Raw genomic sequence first — 21,260 nt, 5'->3', positions numbered from 1 at the left:
ACCAAATTACTGAAATGTTCCCCTCAAGGAGTATTTGACATTTAGAAGAAATTTTAATATAATGAAGTGAATATGTAAAAAAATGCAAACATTTTTAATTTTTAACTTATTTGTATTTGAATTTAGAAGAAAGGATGGCTTTGGGTAGGTTTTTTTTCCCTTGCTTAAAAATAATGGTGGATGGCAGAGACTAGGACCGAAGAGGACTCAGGACTTCTACCACAGTATCCTAAGATTTCCCAGGCAGCGGCCAGGTGTTAGAGTGCAATACCCTTTCATTCCCTTTTATCCTGTCAATTGGTTATTTTGGAAAATGCCATATGGCACAGTGATTATGTATTCAGGTTCTATAGTTAAACTGCCTGGGTTCAATTCCCAGCTCAGTCACTTACTGACTGTGTGATAATGAGCAAGTTACCAACCTTCTCTGTGCTTAGTTTTCCCATCTGTTAAATGAGTATGATAATAGTACCTATTTCATAAGGTTGCTCTGAAGATTAAAGAATACACGTGAAATGCTTAGCACAGTGCCTGACACATAGTTAGCACTCAGTCAGCGTTAGCTTGCTTTCTCCTTCCCTCCCCAACCCCTCTTGACTTCTCCACCTGTGGGAGAATTAAGCACAGGATAGCTATTTAAACAGTGTCAGCTCTGCCGCTTGTTAGCTTTTGCTAACAGCTGGGGTAAAAGGTTTTAAGTACTAGAGGTGTTTGAAGTGTGGTAGGGTTTGTTACCTCTTAATTTTCATGTATCCCTACTGCCTCTGCCTCAGTAAAAAGGAAAATTGAATTTATCAGAACTTGAACTTTCCCAGGACCCTGCGGTCTTTGTGACATAACGTACAGCTGTGCTTTTTCCTGGCTGTGAGGTTTCTTCTGCCTGTGCCTTTCGGAATCACTCTGTCAGGGATGCAACCTAGTCATTCCCTTGCCTCCTTCTCCATCTTCCTTCATCCTTTGTTCATTCGTTTTGTTTTCCATACCTTCCTATTTCTTGAAACCTCCTCAAAACCAAGGATCATAAAAACCATCAAAATCAAACGTTTAAAGTTCAAATGGATTTTCTTTTGTAAATTGCTTCTTATAAAACAACACCTAAACTCTATAGGAAGACAGTTTTAACTGTCAATTTTTGCCTAACTGAAAGTTATCAGCATGAAACTGAGATGATAGCTTCTAAATATATGGTGTTTGGAACATAGTATAAATGGAAATTTTTGTGGTCACGCATGGCTTTTTGTAATCTACCAATAGTGTATTTCCTAGCCAATATTCTTCACACATACTATCAGATCCAAGGTAAATATCCAGCAGCCACCCCTGTGTAATGCTTACTAAAAATGAATCAGTCAAGACATTTTATGCTAGGAAATTTAGATTTTAAAGGGTATCATACAATTAAAGAGAAATCACTTAAGTTCCAATATTCTTTAAATTCTACTCAAGTGATAACTTTAAAAGCAGTCACTTCTTCAGATATGGGAAAGAAAGGTTTGTGGGTTTTTTTTCTTTTGGACCAGTTCACCCCAAACTGACAAGGTGTTTGGGAATTTAAAAGCTTGTACTGTACTTTTTAGCTTAAGGGTGAACCAAGAGAAGCAGTTTACTGTTTGAAATGGTGTCATCCAGCGTTTTAAAGACTGAAATTGCCTATGAGACTTCCAAAGTATCTAATTAGCTTTAGTAAATAAATTAACCGACTCATCATTCAGAATGTGTCTATCTTTAAAAATGAGCTGGGAGTGTTTGAGGAACAGAGAGGAGGCCGTGTAACCACCATGTGGGGAGCAAGGGGAAAGAAGAGAGCCAGATGAGTCCGAGACCCTTTCTGTCCCTGGAGCCCCCCCCGTCCCACCTCGCAGGACTCTTCCTTTAAACTTTTTCCCTCAACCACCCCAGCCCCCAGACCTTCCCTCCTGAACACAAAACAACCCAACCTCTGCTCCCCTTCCTTTCCCCCAAGGCTCCCAGATATATCTTTGATGTTTTCTATCACATTTTACATTAATATGTTAGAGACATCCCAGAGGCTGTGTGCTGGGGAGGAAAGAGAATGAACAGTGTCTCTGAGCCTGAAGTTCCTCATCTGAAAAATGGAGAGGATTAGAAATAATGTGTGTAAATAAAGTGCCTGGCACATAGTTCAGACTCTGCCATCCTGAAACACATCCCTTTCTTTCATGTTATTTCCTCATGTATATGAATATATAACTATGACAGGAGAAACTATTAAGTTACGAGTATTTACAATCATGCTACACACTCACGCACATATACACACCCCACCACACTATGAGGAAAAGAATCCCACAGTTGAACACCTCAACTCTTCTGCCTTTGTTGTGATAAGCAGAGAAATGGGTAGAGTTGCAGATGTGAAGTAGTCAAGAGCTTTGCCTTAAAATAGGGAGAGAGACAGAGAGAGAGGGGGAAGGGAAGAGAGCAAGGGGGCTGGATGGGACTACAAGAGGGAGACTTGAGAGGAGGCGAGATTTGTGTAGCTGCCACAGGAAGTGAAACTTTGGGGAAGATGTTTAAAAAGTAATTTGGGGGGCAGTTTTGTTCTCTGTCGTGCTGTGTACCTCCCTCCTCCATACCCCTAAGAAATTGTCATAAAGGTTACATTACACATCAGGATGTTTTGGAGTTGGATGTATGTGGTTGTGTGTGCATGACATTGAATGTGTTTTTTTTTGTATCAGTGTCCTCACGGTGGGCACAGAATGGGAGTGTGGCAGGCATAAAAAGGCTCAGGTTCTAGTACCTTCTTCATTCATATTGACATTCTAATGTAACAGGTAAACGTAAGTTCATATTTTAAAAAAATTAAATTGAGACTTCCTGAGCAGTAATTTAAATCAGTTCTCCCCTGCTTACAACTGACTATGACTTTGGCTTTTGTTTAGTACTCGTTCTAGTTCTTTGGGTTCAGGAAAAAATTTTATTTAGAAAAAATGGCATAAACTTTTTTAGTTAAGGAAGTTTCTGCTTCAAGTAATGGCCAAATACTTCCTATTGAACTGACTCTCCCACAGACAACAACTGTAAATGCTGGACAAAATATAAAAAGCAACCACCTAACGCCATTGGAGCATGATCAGAAGCAGGCAGAAACTGAGGATGGTATACTCTTGAGAGAAGGAAATAGCAATGGGTGAGCTTCCCATTCTTTTATAACTTTTAGCTTGAGAGCATGTCCCATTTGGTGTCATGTAAGGTGGTTAAAATTCATAGAAACCCACAGTTTCTATCAAACCCACAGAGGTCAGAGTTTGGGAGAACCAAAGCAGCTGGAAAGTGAGGAGAAAAAACCTGAAAGGAGACAGGCAGACAAGGGAGGCCCCAAATTCTATGCATAAATCCTACCCAGATCTCTGGCTGGCTCCTTAACTGTGTACGCATGGGATAGACGCCAAAGAGCCCAGCTAAGCCAAAGAGAATTAAGACTTCTGAATGTTTCTATCTTGTCCAGGTAGCATCTGTTTTATAAAATAATGAAAATAAATTTCTGGTTTATTGAGCATTTATTTTGGAAAAAATGTTATTTTCATAAGTACCTGGGACTTTAGGATTTGTCAACCAAGAGCCCTCAAGAGCTCTGGTCTTTGAGGGTATCGTTTCAGAACTCATTCATTGAATGCCTTTTTGGTGTGCAGGTGTGTGCTGGGAGAATTTAAATATCATTGAAATTTGACTTTGAAACTATCATTTCAGACATTAGTTGAAATTCTATACACATATGAAACCATAACATACATATATGTGACAACGTTAAATAATACAAGGCCACATTCGGTGCCAAAAGGACTGCCTTACACAAAGTGGGACTTTTGTCCTGAAAGAGAGTTGTATTCGTTTCCTAGGGCTGCTATAACCAATAATCACAAACTGAGTGGCTTGAAACAACAGAAATTTATTTTCTCATGGTTCTGGAGACTAGATGTTTGGAATCAAGGTGTCAGCAGGGCCACCCTCCCTCTGAAGCCTCTAGGGAGAAAGGTTTCCTCACCTCTTCCTAGCTTCTAGGTGTTCGAGAATTGAGCTTCTAGGTGTTTTGGGTGGTTACTGGCAACCCTTGGCATTCCTTGACTTGTGACTGCATCACGCCACTCTCTGCCTCCATCTTCACATGCCTCTTCCATTTGTGTGTGTCTGTCTACACATGGCCTTCTTATAAGGACACTATTCGTTAGATTTAGGGCCCGCCCTAATCCAGGATGACCTAATCTTAACTAATCACATCTCCAAATGTTACCGCACAAAGGGCACGATCTGCTTGCCGCGAGACAAAAGCCAATCGTCAAGAGGCAAGATGGTGGAAAAGAAAGGGCAGTTTATTACAGCTTGCTAGCAAGGGGGAAGATGGCCTACTAATGTCTGAAAGAACCATCTTAAGGGGGCACAAAAGCTTACAGCAGTTATATAGGCTGGTGGATTACAGGGGAAGGGGTTAGGAATGTTGACCTTCTGGTGTTACAGACTGGGAGTGCCACACCAGATCTTTCAATTTTCATTGATGATGGCTATCAGCATAGACTCTCTGTTCAGAGGGTCAGTCACATTCCTAAGGAACTCACAAGAACAAAGTTATCATCTTATCACAGCTGGAAGGTACATGCACAAGCAGGAGTCATAAAATCTACAGAGCAATTAGATCTCCTGGAGGGTGCATATCCAGCTGGGTTAGTTTGTCAGAGGTCATTCAAAGTTACAATAGGGTTTTTCTTTTCTACAATATGGCTTCCCTTATGTCAACTTCGTCTTGAGCTGGTATCACAAACACCTTATTTCCAAATAAAGTCACATTCTGAGGTTCCAGGTGGACATGTATTTTAGGGGGATACTATTCCACCCAGCACAGAAGTGAATAAAAAGCGTTGTTAAATATTTGGAACTTTAGGTTCTGGGTCTAATTAATTCTTAAATATTAAAGTACTCTTTATCTTATGGAACACTATTATTCATGAAAATATATTGTGTGTTATGATTATGAATACCTAATTACTCATGACTCATTTATATTTTAACTTTTATATATATGTCATTGAAAGTAACAAAAATTTCATTTTATTTTAAACATTTAAAATTAAGACACTGCTAAGTAATCCTAGCCCTCTCCTATCTCTTCCCCCTTCCATTGTTCCAAATGAGTAAGGTTAAATGAGTTTTGGGGAGAATAGGGTTATAAAGCCCTTGACAAAATCTGTTTTCTAAAGCAAAGCTATTCCATTAAGGAGACCTAAATTTAGATTGTCAAAGCCCCATAGACTCTGAAAAGCAAGTTGTTAAAACTCATAATGAGTTTCAGTGTTGCTGCATTTGGAAATGTCTACATCTCAGCAGTAGCCCTGTACTAGATTGCTCTAGAAGAGGGAGGGGGCAGATGTGAGGGACTCTTGTCTTTGAGGCTTTCACTTCAGATATTAGTTGGAATTCCATATTCTTGACCTTCATAAATTCTTAAGTTGTAAATTCCTAGCAGCTTTAATTTGTGAAAAGCATATGGAAAATCCCCTAATGACAGATCAGAGATGATTAATTTAAAATATTTAATTCAACTCTGAAGAACCGAAGATGAAACATCCTCTCTGTCCCTCTCCCTCCACCCCTATACCTCCAGTCCTGACTTTTTCTAGCAATATCCCTGAGTAAGAGAAAATGCAAATGAAGCTTTTGAGATTCAACTTAAAGTCAAAACATTTTGCAGGTGTCATGGCTAATTTGACAATAAATATGAGCGGCAGTAATTCTCTTAATATATTTCTTGAGTAAGAATCTTAGAGGTGAAGAAATATTGCCTCCAAAGCTCCCACTGATGGGCCAAATCTTCAGATGTATTGTATTTCCTATGCCTGGAATTGACTCTCCTTGGTGTGAAAGTGATCACCAACATACAACTCGAAGTTAGTGCTGAACCTCAGCTGGTGGGTCAATAGGAGCATCCCCGTAGTTTTTTGTGTAGAATTAGTTTCAGTTCTGCTGGCCAGTCTGGGAAAAAGGCACTTGGAATGGGATCTGTTAGATATAATTTACTACTTTTATTTTCACAGCTTTTACAGTCAGGATTTATTTCTTGAGTGCCCACTATGTTTCAAGGATCAGGCATACCAAAAGGAATAAGACCAGGTCTCTGTCCCACCCACCCTGTCTCCATGACAAATTAGTAGATAGTTACAACATATTGAGAGGGAAGGTATGCCCAGAATGCTATGGAAGCTCAGAGGAGAGCATCTGCAACTTGCTTTAAAGAAATGGTCAAGTCTCTATTTATACAAACGTGATTTCTGTGCTTTGATAACTGAATTCAACCGTGGTACCTACAAGAAGGAAATGTATCCTAGCAAACGTTTTTTTAAAAGACCAGATTTGTCAAAACAATGTGCTCTAAAAATAAATCAATGTAATGACCAAGCTAAGAAATCTCAATTATTTCCTTAATTAATTGAATAGTCAGAGCCTTAAAAGAATTAGTGACCCATTCACCAAAGTCATCATGATAATGCTCAATTTAAAAATAGCTTTTCAACCTATTCTTCCAGCCTCCTTGCTGAACTGAAATTGTGAAAATTGTCCTCCATTCCTACTTCTTATTCACACCCCTCTTCAAATTGGTCACTTAAACCACTGTTCATTCTGCCGCCTAAGTATTTCTTTAATCCATCACATTTTTATCCTCATTGCCATTATCTTAGTCGGGGTGCCCATCAGAGCTCACTTGGATTGTTACAATGGTTTTCCAACTGGTCTCCCTGCTTCTAGTTTTACCATCTTCCAGTCCTCCTCCACCAATACAAAATGTGTTCAAGTTCCATTCCCACTTAAAAATCTTTCCACCCTTTACCATCACCTACAGAATAAACTTCTTAGCACAGCATGCACAGCACCATCTAGTCCTTGTCTGTCTCTCCACATTGATCTCTGCAGCAGACCTCCTTGTACCAGGGCAGTTGGTTGAAATTCCTAGAACATGGCCTTCTCTGCACATGCTGTTCCCTCTCTGCTGGTCTCCCACTCCTAGGCCAGTAAGCTTCCGTGCATCCTTCAAGACTCTATTTGTAAATCACTTCCTTTAAAGGTCAGGTCTTTCTGATAGTCTCATTATGCCAACTATTCCTGTACCTTGAACATACCTCTGTTATGACATAGTATATCATCCCTTTGTAGTTTGTAAGAGATTCTTCCCTACCCAAAAATAAGATTCATCTCTAGTTAATGGAAAATTGAGGGAATCATCCCATCAATCTTTGTCTCTAGAGTCTCCATGGGCAGGGAGAATAGGTGTAAGTAACAGGGTCTCAAAAGAATTCTTACTTGAAGTGCAGGGAGGACTTGAATACACTGAGGAGGCTGCTCCAGAGCCCATACCGTTAACTCTGCTGCTTACATAGGTCTGATGTCGCATGCTTTTCTAAGTAAGCATCTTTGATGAATTAAAAAGAGCACCCCAACACCAGCAGTGATGGCCTAGTGGTTAAAGTCCGGTGTTCTCACTGCTTCGGCGGCCTGGGTTCGTTTCCCGGTGGCAGAACCACACCACCTGTCTGTCACTTGCCATGCTGGGGCAGCTGTTCACATAGAAGAACTAGAAGAACTTACAACAAGGATATACAACCATGCACTGGGGCTTTGGGGAGGGGAAAAAAAAAAAAAAAACAAGGAAAATTGGCAACAGATGTTAGCTCAGAGCAAATCTTTCCAAAAAAAAAAAGGAACAAGCACCACAGAGAACAACATATAAGATACTCTACCTGGGGAGCAAGACCCACAGGGCCAAATAAACTTGCCAATGATGCATCATTTTGCCGAGGTAGCAGCTTTTCTTGTCATGAGCTGATGACTTCCTCTGGCCTACACATGTCATGTTGAAGATTAGGGATATGTGGAGTGTACAAAGGAAGAACAAGATTGATAACAGCCTTTGGGGGTATAGAAAGAGTGCATATGACCTCTCCTGTTACACCCAGCTCCTGCCTCCACTCCCCAATCTGGGGGATTTGGGATTGGTTACCAGCTGATCTCTTATCTCCAGGATATAGAAATTTGGAAATTTTCTGATCCAAAAAAATCTAAAAGAAAAAAAGTAAAAAGAAATCTGGCTTTAAATGCTGCTCATTTCTTATTCATCATCTTCAAATATTGTTGACTAAGTTGCTGGTTTCCTGTTAGGTTTTGAGGATTTCCCCCTTTGTGTGCCCTCATAGAGAAGCCCAGCATCTGTACTTTTACCAACAGGAGTGGTTTTCTGGTTGAAGCAGGCCAATAGTGCCCAGGTCTAAGAGATCCAAAGAATTCATAAAAGAATTCAAGCAATGGGCTTAGCTACATTATTAAACACATAGTCAGAGGGTTATAAATCCAACCCAAAGTTACATAGAAGGATGGAGCTGTAGGTTGCTTCTGCAGGGGCCGTATGAGAAAATCAAAGGACGGTAATTTAGCTTAATGGAAAGAATGTGAATCTGGGGCGAGGCAGGCCTGGGTTTGTGTCCCATGTACTAGTTATGTGGTCTTAGACATGTCATTTAACTCTACTAAGCTTTAGTTTCCTGTTTTGTAAAATGGGAGTATGGAATTGTTGTTAGCATTAGAGATAATGCTTGTAGAATGCTTTGCACATGGTAGGTTCTTAAGAAATGGTAGTTATGATATTGGGTTTGTGTCGAGAGTGAGGTAAAGAACTCTGATGTCCAATCCCCCTGGGAACGCTGTTTCAGGTCCACATCCAATGACTGCTCGAGGCAGGGTTATAAAAGGCCTGGCTATTTTGACTCACCTTGAAACAGCTCTAAAGGACCATTCTAGTCCAGAGCTCCCCATGGTTCAGCCAAGTCAGCAGTAGGCCTGCATCGCAGCTCAGCATCTGCCTCTACCCACTTCAGCTTTCCTCCACTCCTTTCCATGGGTGTTGATCCCAAGAGCACTCCTTAAAAACATCTTGCATGCTAAACTCCATCCCAGAGTCCACTTCCTGAGGAACCTGACCTGTGACAAGTAATAAGGCAGGTATCCAGTCCTGTGTTATTAATTACCCATTGGTCTGAGGTGCTGAAGCCCAAAGAAGATCCTGTGGCACTTTGGCCAGGTGTCAGAAATATTTTAGAAAGACAGGCAAAGCATCAGAAAAACTGTAAGGGACAGAGGAAATCCCTAGAGACACATGGAATTTGCCCATAGGCAGGCATTTGATAATTTCCAGAAGTTAAAAGCATCCTAAATTCTATTCCTCATGAGCCCACGAGCATGGAGGTGTTTTCCAACATCAACTCCCTCGAAAGAACTTGGCTGTGAGATTCACATCAATGTAATTTAGCAGATGTAATGATTATTCTTTTCAAGTATTGAACTTTTAATTCCCTTTCCAACGGCAAGGACCCAGCTAGAAACCTTCCTGGAAGTAGAGCCATGTTTTCCTTTCCCATGACTGTGTGTGGGTGGCCTAAGCAGTTAGGCTGGGCTGTATTGGAGCTGGGCTGTATTGCAGGCACCTTTCTGGTACCCAGTGGCATTTCGGCTGGGAGCCCCTTGTCCCACTCAAGTATAGCCTATGGAGTTAGAATCAGTAAACTAGACAAAAGGTAATACCTGGGAGACCAATCCTGAAATGAATTATTAGAGTTAAGTTAGACTCTGCTTTGGACAGAGACTCCATTTCCAGAAACAGTCTTACCCCAACATGATCCTTCTCTGTTCTTTCCTTCACTGATCTCACTGGGTATTAGGAGTTGGAGACCCAGGAAGGAGGAGTTCATCAGGTAAGATGAGCTATTGCTCATCTTCAGCTGTTAGCCTTGTCATATCATAGCACTTAGTAGTTAGTCAACAAATACTTCCTGAGGATCATGTACAGGCACTAGGCTGTGCACCATGGGTGCAAACACTGGATACCACACTTCCGTCTTGCTCAGTAATGGAGAGGAAAGTGGACATGAATGTGGAAGGGGCAGCAGTAAGACAGTTAAGTGGTACAGATAGTGAGTGCCATGAAATTAGAGGAAAGAAGATGGCTTTTCCAAGTCGCTTTTTCAGATATCTCTAAATCCCATATCTCTGCAGCCCTGAGAACGCTCAGATAGTGCCTTGCCCAGGAAGGCTCTCAATAGATAGACATTGAATTGAGTATTTTTCCCAATGGTTTGTCATCCATTTTTTGGCCTTCAAGTATCACAATATTCAGATGGCAGCAGATGTGCAAGACTTTTTCAGTGGTGACATCTTGACCAGTGTTGCTCCGTAGCCCTCAGTGGACTCTTGGTCTCAGTATTGGTGGCCTTGCTGTGCAGAGGCACAGAGATGACAGGGATGCACCAGAGGCCTCGGGGGCATTCCTAGGCTCAAGACTCCTGCCTCTCCTGCACGTACCCCTACTCTTCAGGCCAAAGAACTGCTGAAGGACCAGTGACACACTTCCAGAAGTCTTGCCTCCTCTGATTGCTCTCTCCATCACACTGCAAGGCCTGGGCCATGGTTTTATCTGATTCACTGGGGACCTGGTGATCCTCACCCCACCCCTAGTGCACATTAGGAGATACATTTCCAAGCCCAAGAATTATTTATAGACCAAGAGGCACCTGCTGCCACTCAGCGATTGAAGTATGACATCTGGGAGAACTCTTGGGAAACTAACAACTTCTGGGACCCAAGGGCATTCACCTCAAAGCACCCTCTCAGGTTTTACCTCAGCCCAGGTTCGGAGGCTCTGCCTCTGGGTAGGTTTAGGATAGTGTGGAATGAGGTTGGAAGGGATACTTTATTAACCCCTTCCCATCTCTGTCATTCCTGTCTCTTCTTTATGGGACAGTTGAAGAGTTCTCAATCTTATATACAGAGCCATGCAAATAAAACTTCATTCCCCAGCCCTACCCCAGCCAGACTGTCATCCCTCAGGCCCTACCATATAGAGATTCAGGAGCCCCACTGCCACCTGGGTTGTAGTCTAGGAAACAGTGGGCCTGGGGAGGACAGAGGGAGGTAGAACCTCAGGATCCCTTCTGAGAAGATCCTGCAACAATCTTCACTATGTGAGGCTGGAGGCGGGCACTGGATGATCTAACAGGATTTTTCCATCACTCACAATGGAATGTAAAATGACCAGACTCATGAAGGATAATAGTTTCACATAATGGTCTTCACTGTCTCAGGCCTGCTAGAGGCTCTTGGTAGAATTGAATGGATTCTGTTTAGTTACTCTTTCCGTTTATTTTGAGCAATTGCCCTGAGTTTTTTAAATTAATTAAACTAGCAATAAATGTCTTAATAAACATCTGCCTTGTAAAGCTACCTGATAAACCTTTTTTTTTTAACTTTTTTTATCCTCACTTAAGACCAGATAGACCTGGGGTGCATTTACTCTGGTCATCTAATAACAGAATCAGAGACTTTGGGCACATAAGGGGACATGAGATCATTTATACAGAAGGAAACTGAGGCTCAGAAAAGGAAATGACTTGTCCAAGAGATCACAATCAGAATTTGCCTTTCCTTACTCCCATCACTTCCTCCTGCCCCAAACTCCCTGTTCAAAGCTGAACACAGAAGACTTGCCTCCCTGGCATGGAAGGACATCCTCAAGGCACATATCCTAAACCCATTCACTTCCCCATCCCCTGATGGAGAGAAAGCTGGATCCTCTCCCAGGAAAGAGAGAGAGAGAAGGCTTGTCATGACAGCCAAGACTCAAGTTTGACTGAGAAGCTTAAAGAGCACAGATACAGGGAGAAGGAAGCAGCAGGCAGAGGTCTGGGACAGCTCCCTACTCACCTCGTAGACATGAGACCCTAGAGGCCAGAAGAGGAAATGTTCTGGAACAGACTCCCTGCCACTGACAGCAGAACTGAGGTGAGAAGGGAGCTTTTGAATTAGGTTTGATGATAACTGCCAGCTTTACTTTCTGATGATCTAGTTCATAGCAAAAGTGCAGTGAGTTTAGAGCTACTTAACCATTGAAAGTAAATTGTAATTAGAGACTTGAACTTTTCAGCCAGAATTGGGCAGCTGCCCACTGTTGTGAAAGGCAGGATTTGAAATCCTGGTGGGAAGGAGCAGAGTCTGTAGTATTTAACTCACAAGCCTAACGCTCTGAAGTTGCTACTCTTGGTATGTGACAACGTGGAAGCTGAATAAAAGTGCGAGTTGTGCTGACAGAGCTGGATTGTGGTGGGGCTCAGGTATCCACTTTTCCTCCTCCCTTATCCCTGCAGTCTTTGCTCCAAGAGGTGCTAGTGACCAACAGGTGCTGGAGAAGGATTGATCTAGTCCAGTGATCCCCAGACCATCGGCATCACCTGGGAACTTGCTAGAAATGCAAATTATCGGGCCCCACCCCAGACCCATTGAACCAGAAACTCTAGGAGAGGGGCCCAACATTCAGTGTTTTAACAACTCTCCAGGTGACTCCGATGCAGGCTCAAGTTTGAGAACCACTGGCCCAGAGCATGGTATGGTTCTGAATTGGTTATTTATTAAGGAAACTCTACTTTCAAGTGAGCTAGCCATCTGCCTCCTACCTTGCCTCCCTTCTGTCCCCCTCCACCACTGGGACAGCCACTATTGGGAGATTTGGGGTTTATCCTATTGCTTTCCCAGGCCTCAGCATTTGTACAGTAAACCATCTCTCTACCATCTGTTTGGCTTCTGGCCCCAGCTGTCTCACTGCTCTCCTGGGACTCTCAGTTTTGTTGTTCCAGTGAGGTTGTTTCCCCTTAGTGCTGGGAAGGGAGGCATTCATAAATGTGGCTTTGTACCGTCAGTGGGACCACAGACCAAGAGTCAGGCCCTGGAACCCTACCTCAGAGCTCTGTCTGCTATGATGAGGGACTTTTCAAGGGAGGCCCTGGCTGTCCTTCTCAGGAGAAGCAATGAGAATGACCTGTCTGGTCCTAGCTAGGGATGCCAGTGGCTATGAGTGACTGGGTGAGCTTTAGGGAACTTGGGACTCTGATCAGACAGCCGTGGGCTCTACTTGTCCATCCCTCCCCCTTTACCTGCCAACAGGATTCCAGGGAGAAGAGTCTGAGACTACAGTTAGCTTCCGTAGCTTGAACACCAGAGAGAACCAATTATGTTTTTTGAGAGAGATTGAGGCTCTGGGTTAATTTAATGAAATACATTTTGCCAAATGCTTTTTTCTTTTTATTCTAGTTAATGCCAAGGCATTGAAAAGTACCGTGTCTATTGGAATTGTGTCATATCTCATCCTCCATCTCACTCAGCTCCTCCTTCTCGAGTGTCGGGAGCATGTCAAGAGTGTATCATAAGAAGCTCTGCCTTTGTCTCCATGGCACTGAGTAGAAGCTACCAAGCCTCTGAGGGGTTTGGGTTGATGGCCTATATTTGAGATTGTCTACTCTTCTTCTGACCTAGTCTGGGAAAATAGCCTTGGAGTGTGAAGAAGATGCAGATCTGTGCTTTGAGAGCCCTGTGGGGCAGATTTCCAAAATGGTTGCCATCCCCATAAGCTTGGGGACACTGCTCAGGTGGACGTGTAGCCAGGACCCACCTGAGTGTTCTTGTCCAGGGAGGACTGGCTTGTGTTCCATGAGTGCACAGTCTCATTGCTAGGGCCTTGTCATGTTCAAGCCCTTTTGCCTAAAGGAAGAAGAGGTCACAGGAGGCAGAGGAAGTTGGTAGGAAAAATACACAGGGTTTTTATCTACTAAATTTTGTCTCTTGTTTTGAGCCTCACAATAATTATTTGAGAGATGTAGTATTAACCTTGTTTTATAGATAAGGAAACAGAAGCTCAGACAGATCTGAAGTCATAAGCTGAGAAGTGGCAGAGCAGAGCCTTGACTCCAAGCCTAGTGCTCATCTTCAGTGCCCTCACCTTCCCAGAGCCCTTCCCCTCTCTGCTCCCTTTGCCTCCCCCTCTCTTCTAGGGAACCTAGTGACCTGATAGGATAGTTGAAAAGGAAACTGCACCAGAACTCAAAAATCCTGGCCTCTCTCATTTATGGGATGTGCCTAGCTCAGAATCCATCACATTTGTTGGTACTGGCCAATAAACAGTTTTCTGCTGGGAGGAAGTTAGGGGAATAGCTACAGGGTTATGAGAACCAGTGAGGATGCCAAGCTTGCCATATTTCTCCTGACACTGGCCACCCAGGCCACTCCCTACAATCCCAGAAATTCACGGATTTGCCAAACAACACGTGCATTTGCCCTTTGCAAAAAATAAAAAAATTAAAAAGAGGCAATAAAATGAGTTGTCAAACTGTCTTTAGAGTTGGAGGCAAAGAGAAGTCTATTTGCCCCCAAAATGCCAGACTTTCTTTACAAGTTATCTGAAGCAACATTGTATGAGAGGCATAGTTGTATGAGAGGGTGTGTGTGTGTGAAAGAGGGAGAGAATATGAGCTTCACACAAATACAAAGTAATGAGTTTTTTTCTAATAAGCCTGCCTGAGTTTTCAGTAATTCTGCAGCTGTGACATGGCTAGTCCACTGAGATATTCAGCACTGGCTTGAAAAATACAACCAAAATTTATTCAGTCAATAGCAAGAAACAGTGATGCTTCTAAGAGTCACTTTCCTATACAAGTGGCCTCACTGTGGGAAGAGAAACAAGTTTGCTTTTCTTCAGGCGCAGCTCAGGTTTTTTTTCTTTCCGGAAACTTCACTGGGTACGAGGAATCCACATAGGAATGAGGACGCCTTGGCTCTTGAAGCATCATCATTGATATCTCACTAAGTCTAGCCCTCTCGTTAGCCCTGCTCTTACAAGCTGCACACAGCAGGTTTGAAGGTTCTGCTCAGAGGGTCTTAATTGCCCTTGTTGAGTCTGGTTTGGGCCATCTGTGCTGACAGAACACTTAGTCCTCCCTTCCATGACATTTACTTGCACACAGTGACCTCCATGTTCCAGACTGAATATGTTTTCCCTGCCCCACATGCACATCCTCTGCATGCCATACCATGTGGTGATGAGCTAAGCCAGTTCCCTGACCTGAGCAAGGACTGCCAACAGGGCTCCCTGAGGCACCCTGCCTGACATCTGAACCTGTAGATATCTATTTGCGTCATGACAATCACCCTGACTCCCTCAATTTGCATGTAGAAGGGAGGGTATTGGGGCAAGAAGTTGCTGCATTTATTCAGGATTATGAGGCCAGTGGCTGCAGAAGTCTGGGTAAGCACTGTTCTCTCTCCCTCTGAATTCTGACTTCCCTCCACTCGGGGCCTGGCCTTTCCCCCAGGAGCTGCATGGCCACCTAGCCCCACACTAGCCTCTTGGCGCTACAGTCGGATACCAAGTGGCTGTGTGGACCCCATCCTTCCCAGCCTAACTGCCGAGTTCTGGGTCCGTCTCCTCCTGAGAGGGCATGCCTGGTCAGGGCTCAGCTATGGCCCTGCTGCATTTGGGGCGACCTGCTACACAAGACAGTATGGCTGCATTTCTCCCTGGAATGAACTTCCCCATCTTCTCCCAAAGTGAGCTGGCTGCTTTTCCAGCTGCAGCCTCAGCAGTTCCTGGACAGATTTTGTTGGTTTACAACTAAGCAAGAAAAGTGGGCTCCTGGGCCAGGAGCTTGGTAGGGGTTCCCTCCCTTCAAAGAAAATGTAAATTAGCATGGAAGGTGCTGAGGTTAAGAAATCTGGGGCCCTGCTGTTAGGATTTGTGCACCTCATCCTCCCTCTGCCTCAGAAAGCTGGGCTGGGTATAGTGTGTGAACTGCACCCCAGTAATTGATTCACACTTTCCGGCTCAGCTTACTCATGCCATGGCCCTGAGAAGATGAGCTAATGTAGCTGTTCCTCTGTGACATTAAAGTGCTTTTACACAGCATCTGCTCCTGAACCTGGCAGGCATCAGCACACACAGGCCCTTAGAGGACATTGGTAAGAAAAGCAAAGAAGTCTTTGGTCTACAAGAAATTTAACTATCAAGTTAAGCTAGAATAGAGGCTGAGATGCCATCCCACCCCTGGTGCCTAGTCCTTCCCTGTCAGGCCCCTGAAGACAACTTGTTCAGCTCTTGCCTTCTCCTCTAGGCATCTCCATCCTGGTGGAGCCTCCCACCACCACCCCCAGCCTCTTGTGCTTTTGGACCGCAGATGCCCACTGTTTACTCCTTCCATCTCACCTCTGCCTTCTCTAAGGGCCCACGAAACTGTGGCCAGCTCCCATTTCACTGCATGTGGCCCAGGATCTGAAAGTTGTGATCGCTTTTGCCCTCTTCAAGATTCACGTAGTTTGAACTTAAAATCTGCCTGCCTCGCAGGGAAGCTGGATTGAATAGGTGAGGCCTAATGAGTGGGGGCTTTCTACATGTGAGTCCCTCTGATCAGGATGTCCCATGCCGTAGTCCCTGGGATTGACCCCATGATGGGTTAAAATGAAGCTTCTCTCCTGCCTAAGGGTGTTGATTATGAGGCAGAAAATGCAATTAACATTATTGAATAGTTTAGGTCACTGGCTCAGGCCTGTTTACTGCTTGCTGCTTCAGTCCCTTCCCTAAAGAATAGACACACCATAGAAAACCAGAACCAGGCGCTCCAGGGAGGAGCAAGAATATGAATTATCCCAACCTCAGAGTTGCTGAATGATTCCAAGGGGCTCATGAATCATTCTGTGCACCATATAAAGAGAATAAATGGGTTGCACTTATATATGCACTATTATTTTCCAATATGTGTGGGTACTATTGTGGTTCATAAAATATAAATTTATTTTTTAAATGTGTGCCTAATAAGTTATTTTGACCCAATAATGTCTTTGGGAAGAGAATAACCTCAGAGGGTTAGTTGGAGTTGGGTGCTCTGCCTCAGCTCACTTGTCCTGAAGATAAATGTCCTCAGGCATGGAGCCCTGGCTTTGTGACTGAACAGTAATCACCTGTCAACGTGAGTGCCTGTTTCTCCTGTGTAATCAATGGCACAACATTCAGCACACAACAGACAGTTTAGCCATAGAACCAGGGCAATTGCAGGCAAAGGGAAAAGAAGATAGAAGTCATTGGATGTTGCCATCCCACCAAAAGAGAAGACTGGCTGCAACAATATTCCAGAAAGCCCCAGGCTTAGAGCAGGGAGACCACACAGAGGGAATCCTAGGTCACAGCTGGCATCTGGAAGTGCAAGGGGACCCACAAGGCCAGGAAGTTTAAAATTCCTAAAACCTTGCCCCAGACAGTGGCTTGTTGTAGGGAGCCCACTAGTATAGTTCAGCTGAATGCAACTTCTTCCCAAAGGCTGCCTTAGGCCTCTCCAGCAGCCACAGGCGTGAGTGCTCCAAGAGAGGGGCAGGTTGCAACCCACTGTGAAAGGTGCTACAGCAGTGCTCTGAGTTGATTCTGCCTTTGTGTTTCTGCTGGGTATTTAAACTTCATGGAATTCTGCTATAAAGAGGAGCTCTGTTCTTACCTCTCTCTGCATTCCCCTCACCTCCCACCCTCCAGCCTTGGAGAAACAGCAAAGGAAGATGCTTCTCTTCATTAGTCTACGCAAGAGCCTTGTAGCTCAAAACCATGCATCTACCACTGGTAAATGGGAACCTGAGGGAACTATGACTTCATGGTGCAGAGCAAGGGTTTCAACAGATGCTGAGAAATAACAAGAAAAAGGTCCTTTTTTATTGATATAGGGAATATATAATGGGATGCGTATTTTTTTCATGACTACATGGAGAAAAGCCATCCTTCCTTTTTCTTCCTGTGAAGTGGGAGAACTCTCAGGTTGGATCTACTGAATTTAAAGTTCTTACCAGCTTAGAGCCCTACAAGTGTATCTGAGCTGCAGGCCCATGAGAATGAGTTGTTTTTGTGAAAGACATGATTCACATTAAAAGTCCATGGGATTTCTATCACAGAGGCATGTTTTCTCCCATGGCTACCCCAGGATCCTGCTAATACGGTTGTTGTATGTATGGAAGCAGACTTCTTTAGCCATTAAAACTCACCCCAGCTGATCAGAATGTAGTAGCCAGCATGGTGCAAAGTAAAATTTGTAGAGAAAAATATTCACAATATGCAACTGTCTCTTAATATTCCATTTCAGTTGCTCTGAGGGAGATAATAGTACAGGATATGCTGCTTGGGATAGAGTTAAACATATTTCCTCTGCTCCTAAAACAACCTTAAAAATGAGCGTATCACACTGTGGGGCATCAGTAGGTAAACAGTTGACAGCCTCTGCCCAAAAAGACAGTTGTTGATGGAGTCCTTGGAAAGACCTGGTCTGTGGCCCACCACCCAGAGGTCCCAGTGTGATTCATAACAAATCTCTGTCCTGAGAGGAGCTCTTTCAGGTGGGAAACCAAAGGGTGTAAGAATGAGGTCCGCTCCCTCAGGATTATGTTGAGAGAGGGAGTGTGGGGCAGCAGAAGAAGAGGGGAAGGTGCCCACATGGCACCGCCTTCCTTAATTGAGCTGTCCACTCACTCATCCTTCCAATCCTGCAAGGATAAGCTGCTTAAGATATTTGCTGAGAGATTTAATATCCTGCCCTAGTTCTCCTTAGAAAGTATAGGGTGAGCCAGCAGAGGGGGAAGAGGTGAGGTGTAAACCTTTTGTGGGGGTCTTAAAGATCTGCCTATTCTTGGAACAGGGCCAGGCCCTTCTGTAATTACCCATAGCCTTGGGCCGTGGCACAAGTGAGATACTTTGGATCTTATAAGACAACAACCTTGATTTGGATGCAGAATTAGACACAGAGTTGATCATCTCAGCTGAGCCGCGGAGACCACGGGGGACAGATCCAGAGATCACTGTCTTGCAGAGCTCCAGATGTTCTGACAGTTTCCTGCAAGTCATTCTCCTCCCGGCTCATCCCGATACTCAGGCAGGTCCCTGAATGAGAAGATTATGGGTTTAGAAATGGCCTAATTTCCTAACATTTTGTGAAACGTTTTAGCCAACCTTCTACATTCTATTCAATCATTCACTTACTCAACAAATAATTATTGAAGACCTACCTGCCACATGCCAAGCCCTATGCTAAATTGTAGGGGAGGGCTCCTGTCCCTATGAAAATTATAGTCTAGAAAGGAAGCAGATAATAAATAAGTAAACAGATCAACAAGATAATTACAGATTGTTGTCAGTGCTATAAAGAAAATAAACAGGATAAATGAGATAGTAACTGGGAGGGGCCATCCTATAGGGGAAAGACCTCTCTGCAGAGAGGACATTTGAGCTGAGACCTCAAGGAGACGAGGAGTGGCTGTGGGAAGAGCTGGAGGAAGGGCATTCTGGGCAGAGGGAATACAAAGACAGGAAGAAAAGCCTCAGAGCGTTCAGGAACAGAGAGGCTGTAGCCGGAGAGTGGTGAGGAGAATGATTTCGGATGAGTTTAGAGAGGAGGCGGGAGCCAGGTCGTGTAGGGCCTTGGAGGCCATGATCAGAGTTTGGATTTTATTCTGAGAACAACGGGAAGCCACTGACAGTGTTAAGCAGGAGTGGTAACATAATTAAAGATCACTGTGTGCTCGCTGCTGCCTTGTTTGTAATAGCAGATTAGAAACAAATTCCTTCAATATGGAGCTGGGTAAATACATTTAGGTATTCCAGAGGTATGCAGCAGTTAAAAACTGTGAGGCGTATCTATGTATACTGCTGTGGAAGGATTTGCAAGATATCTTAAGTGGGGAAAAATCCCAAGAAACAGAATACAGTATAAAATATGCCACCAATGTATTTTAAAAAGAGGAGATGTATAAGGATGTAGGCTTGCCCATGTATAAAATACCACATTAAGGATACACAAGAAGCTGGTAAGGAGTTGCTTCTGGGGAGTGGAACTGAAGCACAGGGTGACTAGGGTAGAAGGGAGACTTACTCTTTTTTTTTTTTTTTGTGAGGAAGATCAGCCCTGAGCTAACATCTATTGCCAATCCTCCTCCTTTTTTTCCCTTTTTCTCCCCAAAGCCCCAGTAGATAGTTGTATGTCATAGTTGCACATCAGATAGTTGTATGTCATAGCTGCACATCCTTCTAGTTGCTGTATGTGGGACGCTGCCTCAGCATGGCTGGACAAGCGGTGCATCGGTGCGCACCCGGGATGCGCACCTGGGCCGCCAGTAGCGGGGCACGCACACTTAACCGCTAAGCCACAGGGCTGGCCCCCGGGAGACTTAGTCTTCAAAGTATATCCCTTTGTACGTTTGAATGTCTTACTGTGTGCCTGTATTACTTATTCAGCAAAAAAGACTTTATATCTAAATTGTGGTCACCTTGGTTGCTGTGTTGAGAGAGGGTGAGAGCAGAAGCAGAGAACTTGTTAGAAGGCTCTGGCTATGGTCCAGTTGAGAGGTGGTGGTGGCTTAACCGATGGGATTGGTAATGGGAGTGGAGAGAAGTGGGAGGATTCGAGATATACTTTAGAGGCAGAGCCAGTTGTACTCAGTATATTCTACAGCAACATTCCCTAGGAAAGCTTTGTGCATTAGAGATCGAGACTGGGCTTACCTGACTCTACTCTGACCTCTCGGACATCTTTGTGGAAGGAAGGGTTCTTGGGCTCCTTCTAGGTGCTAAAAGCCTCAGAATTCTCGAGAATATCTAATGCATCACAATATGGAAGGCATAGTTATGGACCTGTGCCCCTTCAGTATCCTCATGCAACTATTATAAATGGTTTTTAATAACTATCAAAACAAAGTTACAGAGAAGAAGCCCTCTCATTTCTCAGTGTTTTCTTTCTTTGCAGAGAGATGCCAAAGGCCAGTACCTGTTTGACCTTCTTTGCCACCACCTGAACCTACTTGAGAAAGACTATTTTGGGATCCGCTTTGTGGACCCAGATAAGCAACGGGTAAGTCAATATTCAAAGCACAAATGGAGGAGAGGGTTGGTCAATAATCTGGAAGCTTTGAACTGTCACTCATATTCAGAGTTTAGCAGTTGGGTCATCTCTTCAGATCATATTATGAGACCTGGAAGACAACTTAGCTCACCTAGTGTGGCCCACCATTTTACAGATGCTAAAATGGCAGCCTAGAAGCTGAAGTGATTTGCCCAAAGTTGCCCAGTTGGAGGCAGACCAGTGGGCTAGTCTTGTGGCCTTGGAGCCCAGGTCACAGGTTGGGCCTCTCCTGCCCCCTTTCCAGTAAATGGGCTGACCCACATTGTTCTGGTTAGGAATGGCCTCACCCGCGGTGCCACGCCGACCCAATCTGGGCAGGACAGAGATAGAGCTGAATTGACATGGGCCTTTCAGCGCCTTGCAAATCCTGCAGTTCTTGTTCTGCTCCGCACGATATGGGTGGCTCTACAGACATGGGGCGTTGACAAGGACTATAATATTTGAGACGGATAGAGAAACAAATCC

At 44.0% G+C, this 21,260-nt stretch overlaps 1 protein-coding gene across 5 annotated transcripts in view; it reads left to right on the top strand.

Annotated features, from left to right (window-relative positions):
* FRMD5 (FERM domain containing 5) overlaps positions 1-21,260 on the top strand; it is a 289,647-nt gene that overhangs the window by 224,279 nt on the left and 44,108 nt on the right. For all 5 annotated transcript variants that reach the window (XM_058541451.1, XM_058541453.1, XM_058541452.1 and 2 more), the window contains exon 2: positions 20,640-20,744. In XM_058541451.1, the coding sequence (XP_058397434.1) occupies positions 20,640-20,744 (105 nt within the window). The remainder of the gene's footprint in view (positions 1-20,639; positions 20,745-21,260) is intronic.

This window comes from Diceros bicornis, chromosome 5 (genome assembly GCF_020826845.1).
Source record: "Diceros bicornis minor isolate mBicDic1 chromosome 5, mDicBic1.mat.cur, whole genome shotgun sequence".
In the NCBI taxonomy this organism is placed as follows: Eukaryota; Metazoa; Chordata; class Mammalia; order Perissodactyla; family Rhinocerotidae; genus Diceros; species Diceros bicornis.
Note: the sequence above shows the minus strand (reverse complement) of the source record. Positions and strands in the feature narration are given on the sequence as shown.